An 8,931-nucleotide genomic window follows, 5' to 3' on the forward strand; every position below is an offset into this window, starting at 1 on the left:
CAGAGAAGGAACAGCCTCTGTATGTTCTATGCAATTAAACCTGTGCAGGAACTGGTACACAGGTAACAGCCTTCCTGGAACCTGCCATGGAGCTTAAGCCTGTTCTCAGTGTGGAGACTGAGTCACAAACAAGGATGTTGCAGTGCGGTGCATTCAGCCTGTAATGTAGCAGTAGGAAACCCCTGGGCCACAAATACTTGGATTTAATACTTTGTTATGATTAAAAATTACATTATATCAGTTTTATATCTTTGTCTAATGTGGAAGCTCTGACAGGTACTGTCTTTCTGATTTAATACTTAGGGCTGTGGTGTTTACAGTGTAAGGAAAAAAGGACTGAGGTCAAAAGAGACACATCTACTTAAGTAAGTGAGGAAAAGATGATTGATAAGGGAAATTGAGCAATACAGAAACATGATACCCATTTAAAAATATTTTAATGTCAAAGTGCAAAATTTTCAGAAAACATTCCAGGTGGCAAGGATTTTTATTTTTGAAATGGTTTTTAGTGTTGAGTAAAGGGAAATCACTAAAAGTGTGAAATACACCATTCAAGATGCAGTAGGCATTTGAGTGCAGCGTGCTGGCAGGCAATACCTCATCTTTTTTCCTCCAAAATCCATCTTTGATATCACAGTAATCATACAATTAGAAAAACAATAATTCAAAGTGATGCACTGTTTCACTTTGGTTGTTTTTTGGGCCAAATTAATGACCTAAATTGGTAATATGTTGAAACACTTTCAAGTCATGAAACATGGGAGATTTTTTTTTATATAGGAAGACTATTGCTTCTTAGTAATGGGGGGAAGAAGCAGAGTGGGTAGTGGGTGAATGAAGAATTAACACCAGAGAAAGACTTCTCTGAGTCTTCACCCAAGGTGGGTCAAATCCTGATACTTGTTTTTGTAGAAATACCTTGTTTTAAAACATTCTACCACATATGTGTCTAAAACAAGGTTTAGCACAGTGGAAGGCATTCTCCCTTTCCTGTGTGCTTCTGAGGCATGAATGCAGGGAGCTGACACTAGAGAATGCACCTCTTCAATCTTTCATATCTACTTTTATCCAAAGATAGTGCTTCAACCTCCAACTTGTTTTGTTGCCCATTAAAGTGAAAGAGCTCACACAAGGGACACTTTTGAAGACTAAGGGAGGCTGCAGGGTTTGCTGGGCTGAACAATACATACTCTAAACAACAGTTGTTTTTTTCCTTTACTAAATTCACTCATCTCACCCCACTGCAATTCTTAGGTGTTAGCTTAGACTATTAAATTCCTGAGGATTAACCTGGAGAATCTTGAACAAAAAAAAATAAGAGCAGATTGATGGATTCTTCTGCAAGCTTTTATGTTGCCACTCCCGTTGTGCTCTGTTCCTCCTGAGGTTCTCCTTCCTGTTCAGTACAGTCATCCTTTTCACCCTGAGGCTCAGGCAGCCTGCAGAAACAGTGATGGTCAAATACCAGAAATGGTTTGCCCCATGCATATGAAATAGCAATTTGGAGAGAGAGGCTACAATGCTTAAATAAGAGCAGTGAAGTTGATTTAATTTTTCCTACACTAGATTATAGAAAAACTGGAATGCATTAATGAACAAGGAAAATATTTTTAGTCACAGACAAAAGAGCTGTACTGCATTGTTTTTATTACCTGTGAACATCAGATTCTTCTTCCAGCAAGTCAGTGGCATTTTTCCCTTTTTTCCTTACAAATTCTTCGCTTAGGCCAACCTGCTGGAGGGTGCGTCTGTAGCGACGCTCTGCTCCTTGACGAGCATCTTGCTGTGAAATCGAAACTTAGTAAATACACGGAACTGGGGATTCCCCTTAGCACTCAACTTGTTTTGAAATGCACATCTGAGCTCCTAATGGGGACAAGCGGACAACACAACCTCCTGTCCAAAACTTTTGTAATCCATACAGTACAATAGGACAATGTCTAACATCTCTCAAAGCCAGAGCTCATATTTTCCTGCTTCAGTTCTTTTTTTACTTCCTTCTTCTGTTCTCCTCCTACCACATCCCAGTCTTACCAGACTGGTACACTTGCGTCTGAGTCCTAACTCTGACACTCAAAAACACATGTGCAAAAACAGAGTTGTGTGAAATCCTGCAAGCACATTTGCTTGTAAGTGGTAAGAACTAACAGCAGTGAAGTTAATAAATGGGAGAGTGCCTGTGAAATAGCTTCATATCAGCTCAATTTAAAAACAAGCATCTTGGATCCTATATCCTCACTGCCTCCAAATGAACCTTGCAAGTCAATGTAGTCTGAGATGAGGGTTTTCCAGAGAGACTGGCCAGTCCCTAAAGATTAAGGTGTTCAATAAGGAAGGATAGAAATCTAGTATCAACATGAGTGAACACTATTGCTAAAGGTGAATTCTTATCCATCTGGTACATGGAAATATTACCAGTATTTATCATACATGTGTGTTCTCTGCCTCCATTATCAGAACAGAAAGCCTGATCCAGGAAGGGTACTTTCTGTTGAGAAATTTTAAATCAGCATATTGTCCATGTATTGTCACTGTCTCTAACCAGCTGTAGTTCCTGCAAAGACTTGGAACTGAAAGAGAAAACCCAGGGAAAAACAGTACAGATTGTATCTACACTTCAGGTGCAGTAGAGATTTGCAGCTGGATACCGTGTGATGGGTGAGATGTGCTGAATGCAGCCCCAGATTGCAAAACCTACAGGTGATAAAAGCAACATAACCATCATTAATGTCCTGCCATAGCAGTAGAGATACAAAGGAAAAGTGCTTAACTGGAGAGAGTTTTAAGAAAAAGTTTTGCATCTCCAGACTGTAGGCTATGGTATTCAGGTGCAGAATAGGTATTTATTTAACTTCTGGTGTGGTAAGGCCTTGATTTTGATCAGAACATATACTGTGATTGCAGTACATACTAGGAACTGGCAAGCTCTTAGAAATAAGTCTGAATGTTTTTTTCAAGTGGTAGGAAGGAATTTAAATTATACTTTGGTGGATTTTCCATGTATTATTTTGCGTGCAGTCCAGAGACTATGCAACCATTTGTACCTTCTTATCCATTAATTAATTTGAGACTGGATTTCTTAATGCCTGTCTTAAATGAAAGACAGTTTATCCTGTTGCCCAGAAACACTCTGGGACTTTGACCAGTTACCTTGGTGACCTGTTCGAAGAGGAATGGTCTGTTCTTGACTCGCAGCTGCATTTCTTCCAGCTCCTTTCTGTATTCTTTTGTTCTGTCTTGTATATTTTGCCTGAAATGGAAAAATTACCTGTGTACTATAGGTTCCCTCTGACTGTAGCTGATCAGGAATAATTAATTCTCAGTAAGTGTTTCATTATTTAAATTGCTTTGGTACTTCTCTTGATTCTGAATGCTGGGAAAAAAAACCCTATTGCTCACAAGTAAAGGACTGATCAGCAAAGCTCTTCTAGACTGCAAGCAAGCAAACAGTGTTCACATTTTTAGAAAATCTTGTCTCTTATGTATTCTTTACCATCTTACACATTACAGTTGACTGGCTTGTACAAATTAATTTGTACAAATGTTAATATAAAGGAAATGGTTCTGTATGGAAGGAGAAGTATGGAATTGTCAAGATATCCAAATGAATGTGTAATGGATACAACAGCCAAAAAAGGTTAGGCTATTTTTAGACTCAATGTGTCCTAAAGAATTATCTGATGATCCTCAGTAGAGCAAACAGTTATTTTTGTGCAGAGTAGGATACTGACCTGTTCTGTTTTGACTTCTCCTTTTGTGTTTCCTCCAGACTTTTATGAGGATCAAGGGCTTTTGCTCGGCTGTTCACAGACTTTTGCATAGCTTGACACTTCATTTTGTGTTTCTCCAGCCAATAAATTCCTTCTTTGTCCCCTTCCTTTTTGTTATCTTGGGCATATCTATATAGAAAAAAAAGTTACTGATGAGTCCATGTGGACTGCCAGACCACATGCTAGCTGGGAGTTTCACTTTTGTAGTCCTCTAAGAAGAAAAAACAAAATTTCAGCCATACAAGTATGCAGTTTCCAAAGCAACTGGGAGACAGAGCAAGACTTAGCAAAGAAAGAAGACAGGGAAGCATTTAGGAAATGTATTGTTGATGTAGTTGATGTGATGAGGGAAAACACTGATGGTTTTTCCTCCATATTGGTCAGTAGTTGTACAGTCTTGTAGATAAACTTTTCTACCTACCTAATAGCTGATTCCCTTTTTCTAGTTGCATCTGTAATATGCACAGGAAGGGTGTTGGAAGAGAGAGAGGAAAGTCCAGGCAGAGAGTGACTTTTTTGCACTGAAAGCTTCTGAGAATCCTGAAAGAAATGAAACTTCATTCAATGTATTTGTTCACAGACGGTTGCTAGTACAGAATCTCCTCTGTTATTTGCCTACCAAAGAGAACAGCTGGGGTATGAGAATGCACTCATTCTTCTCTCTTCCATCAGCAGAGATTTACATGTGGATGGGCTGAGGGACAAGGGGAAGGAGACATGATTAGAGCTATGAAAGGGTTACTGAGCCTTTGCTGTCATAGCTCATATCTTTGTGTAGAATTTTGTTCTCGTTTGTGCTAGAATTCTGCAGTACTCTTAATACAAGGTCAGAGGTCACAGGATGTTAACCATTAATAATTAAATGCTATAAACTTGAGAAGTTGGTATCTTGATCGAAAAAAGCAGTACCACAGAAATATCCAGGTATCTCACCTTAATTTTTTCATTAGTCTGCCTCTGCCTGGCATGGAGATTGGAGGTTCTTAGCTTGAATGGCTTATTACGAGTTGGCTCTTTGATTTCTTGTCTCCTTACTGTTTTCCTCTGAAACGCCCAGTAAAGTTCTTCAAAATCTGGTACTGTTGGATTAACCCTTGGTTTGAAGCTGAAACTTTTGTCCTGTAAGAAGCCAAGTCTTTCCTGCTTAGTTCTGGTAGCAGTTCGGGACTGAGGTTCCCTCCGACAGTTGCTGGTATCTATAGGAGCTACAGAGCTCTTGAGCAAATCCTTTGCTCTCATTTGAATACGGATTTCTCTGTAGAGTTCAGCTTCTAAAGGATCAAAAGGAAAGCAATGAGAAGAGTATAAGTGATAAAAGGCTGTGAAATGGCCACTGCCCAAGTCTGAACTTTCCATTATGATGTCAGTTATACATACAGGGAGAGACCAAATCCTGTGCTCTCCTTCCCCCCCCTTTTCAGCCCCTCTCTCCTCTGCCTTCCAGGGAAAAACAATTCAAACATGCCAGTAAAACCATGGTAGGGTCTCTTTCTTAGGAATTATTCTCTACATATCTCTTAATTATTGGAGCAATAATTGAACAGGACTTCTCCCATTCTTAGGGGTCCCAGGTAACTTGTGCCCTTTGTCTCCTTTGTCTTGCAGAAGTGTTAATCTTCCATGCCAGTCCCATACTATTTATATGGGACTTACAGCTGTGTCAACTGTGTGGTACAAATGAGTTGTTCAAGTATACCTGTAACAGATGATGGCTTTTCTATGTGTAATCTCCAGCAATAATTGTCTCTATTGGAAAGGCTTTTAAGTAAGGAACATTTGATAGATAGATCACGTTTTGTGATTTCCGTGACAAACTTCCCATACAATATGTTTCAGATTATAGCATCAAACTGAAGTCCTCCCCTGTGCAGCTTCATTTTTGTGAAAATGCAGACAGTTGGCTGGGAGTTGGTTTTTTACTTTTAGGGAAAAAAATACTGCTGTTTGCAAAATAAGATGGTTTTGAGTCAATTTATAGGGATTCATTGCCTCAAGTGTGAAATGTTCATTTCTCCTCCCTTCTCATATGCCAGACAGAAATAAAACAAAGGTTTGTCCTTTGCTGCCTTTTACCTTTCTAATCCTTTTAGGTTAGTACACCCCAACAGAATGTTTTCTGATGCAAACTGAACTGATGTGTCCTCAAGAAGAAATCACTGGGAAACAGTAAAAAAGGAGAAAAGGATGAGAAAAGCCATGAGAATTATTAAGGACTGGCTTAGTTCCCACATTCAAGTGTCAAGTCTGAACTGCTTACTTCAAACTTTCAACCGTGGTGGCTTAAGCCATCTGAAAGCAAGCAAGCATCAGCAACATTTCCTTGGCTGTCCTGACTAGAATGGTCCTGGCAGCTACTTCCCTGTTTTGGTGCTTGAGCCAGTGCAAGTGGGAAGGCACCTGGAAACATCAGAGAATGGCAGGAGAGACTGGACTACTACACTCTCACTTAGAACCAAACTAATTGCCTGATTTGGGCTCAGGAAATATTTTTCTCCTCTCCTAGGGGTTCTGTGCACAATTGATGACTTGGGTAGGAGTAAAATTGTCAGATCTAAGATACTGCATGGACCTGGGAGACCTATGGCACTACATCTGTCTTCATGTTTGTGCCACAAATCATCTCTGTCCCTTTAGTGTAACCAAAGGTATGGAATCGAGTGCAGGGAAAGATTCCCAAACTGTCATGATCTACAGCAAAGTAGGTATGGAAATCTGTCTGAAGAGCTCAATGCGCCCACGTTTTCTGGGAAGTGGAACAGAACTGCTGTTGCCGACACTGATACAAGACTACTAAATTTAGGGCACTCTACTGCAAGGGTATCTAAACAAAATGTAATGACCAGTGACACACAGGAGACTCAACAACACCAGGGGACACTGGCCTTAGGCTCCAAGTGATGTCCTACAGGCCATGATCTTACCTCCCAGCATGGAAACAGCAAAGGACAGGCAGGGAGGTGTTTTTACAGAAAGAGCCCTGGCATGTTACCTTTGAGTTTATCTCCAAGGAGTGAGTCATAAGTAGATTTAGGAACTTTTTTACTGGCTTGCTTCTGTTTGGAGCTCTCATTTGGGGCTGCTGCTGACAGGAATTTTTGTCTGATAGCTTCTTTCTTTTTCTCTTCCTTCTCCAGAAAACTGAAGGGCCGCTGTGTTGAGAGTAGCAGCTCCTTTCTTTTCTGTGTTGCTGCTTGCCTGCGAATCTCATTCTGCTCCATTATTTCCTGATAAAGGGGCAGAAACACATGTGCAGGTACAGGCTGTGCCCGGAATTGTTTCTGACATTCAGCTTCATCCTGGCTTTGCCTTTTGTCTCTTGGTTTGTCTAGTTCAAGAAACATGTATGACTTCATCAACTCGGACTTTTTGCGAGCTTCCCGTAGTGTCATTTTGAAAGGCTGAGGGATGGTGATGGAAGGAATCCAGGGAGATGAAGCGCTTTTTGGCCTCAAGCGGGACTTAGGAAACAAGTGAGGCTTTTGCTGATCCCAGGCACTGTCTGAGGTGAGGTCGGTCAAAGAACTGGACTGCCTTATGTTACCAGATGTATGACTAAGACAAAGACATTATGAAGGGGAAATAAGTGAAATTATTAAAAAACAATTTAAAGAAGGGAGACACTATTGATTAAGAGAAAGACACTGTAGGCTGAGCAGGTTTTTAAAAGACAGGTCTAGGGTTTGTCATTCTCAGGCTCCATATTTTGCTTTGCTACCAAAGTTCGTGAGCAGAGCTTTGCTTGTTTTGTCTTCCAAGTCTAAAATGGAAGTTAGGCCTGCTTAGCTTTGTCATGCAATTTATTATGCTGCTAGTACTCTATTGCCAGAAAGGCCACAAGCAAACCATAAAGTTCCAACTTTCGGGCTATCTTGCTAATAGCTACTGACCATAACAGACAAATGCACGAGAGGCAATCAGGCACACAGATGCACAAATCCTAACAAACAGTACCAAATGCTAGCATTCCTGGGATGCTGATGGGAATGTCATTACAAGAAACGAGTTTAGTGTGATGTTTGAGAGGTTCAGCTAGAAACTTTGTACCTGAGAAGATGACCATATTATCGAATATAAGAAAAAAAACCCACCTGAGACTATCCTGGGTCTCATTAAAATAGCCAACTTCTCCTAGGATGTCTGAGGATAATTGTGAAAGTGAGTGAAACTTAGATTTTAGGGAAGGAATAAATGCAGGCAAAAGGAAGGATCAACGTGAATCAGAATGAACCAAGAACAGGAAGGAGGGAAAAAAAGTGGGGGAGACAGAAAGTGCAGATCAGGTGTGAACAGACTCTTGGTCAATACACTTGCTGGTGATTGCTGCAGTCTCCTTCATAAACTATTTCCTCTGTAAGACTGTACATGTGTGACCTGCTAGTGAATGCCAAGCTAGACTAATCACAAGGAAAGTCAGCTGAGAGCTCGACCTTGGAAAGCCCGCAGCTCTGAAGACCGAATACTGGATAGAAACGTGTGTGATCTGCTGGCACATTTTAAGCATGATTAGCTGTTGAGTGAGGCGGGGATTTGTGCTGTTCGTGTTTTATGTGAATGCTGCTTAGGTGGGCACCTACTGACCCCATCCTCCCTGCTGTGACTGCACTTGTGGCCAGTGTGTTGGCACTATACACGTGCATTTTGGGACTTCGTGCTCCGCCTCCTCACTGGCCAGGAGGAGAAGGAATCCTGCACTCCATCCTGACATCCTTACCAGGTATCATCCTACCTGAGAGCCTCCCTCAGCTTCTCACGCAGAACTTCCGCCTCCCTCCTGAAACCCTCCAGCTCCTCATCTTCTTCGAACACCCCGAGGTCACCCCATAACTCTGCCTGGCACGGTACGCCCGCTTCTAACGGAGACCGCCGGCCCCCCATCCCGAGAGGATGCTCCCAGCTCCTTGCCCGGCGGCGGGAAACGCAGGAGTCGGCGTGTTACAGCCTGAGGGGATGTCGCGTCACCTGGAAGAAATGAAATAAATCGGCAAGTGCCGGTTTTGGGGGTTGCGACCCCGCCTCCCCACCCGGGAGCACCGCGGCCGGGCCCCCGCTCGCCTGCGGGCCACCGCCTCAGTCCGCCCCGCCCCCGCCCCGCCCCAATCAGCGCGGCCGGAGGCGCTCGGGCCCGCCCACTTGGCCTCAGACAGCCAATCGGACGCGAGGC

The 8,931-nt window shown here is 42.2% G+C and overlaps 1 protein-coding gene across 1 annotated transcript; it reads right to left on the reverse strand.

The window, feature by feature from the left end:
• Positions 1 to 455: 455 nt before the first annotated feature.
• Positions 456 to 8,841, reverse strand: FAM161B (FAM161 centrosomal protein B). The gene is made up of 8 exons (XM_015631092.3): positions 8,497 to 8,841; positions 6,760 to 7,322; positions 4,704 to 5,041; positions 4,192 to 4,310; positions 3,732 to 3,899; positions 3,151 to 3,250; positions 1,653 to 1,783; positions 456 to 1,439 (listed from the first exon to the last, which is right to left on the reverse strand). The coding sequence occupies exons 1-8, from the start codon at positions 8,643 to 8,645 to the stop codon at positions 1,349 to 1,351; spliced, it is 1,659 nt and encodes a 552-aa protein (XP_015486578.1). The 5' UTR covers positions 8,646 to 8,841; the 3' UTR covers positions 456 to 1,348.
• Positions 8,842 to 8,931: the final 90 nt, after the last annotated feature.

This window comes from Parus major, chromosome 5, assembly GCF_001522545.3.
Source record: "Parus major isolate Abel chromosome 5, Parus_major1.1, whole genome shotgun sequence".
Lineage (NCBI taxonomy): Eukaryota > Metazoa > Chordata > Aves > Passeriformes > Paridae > Parus > Parus major.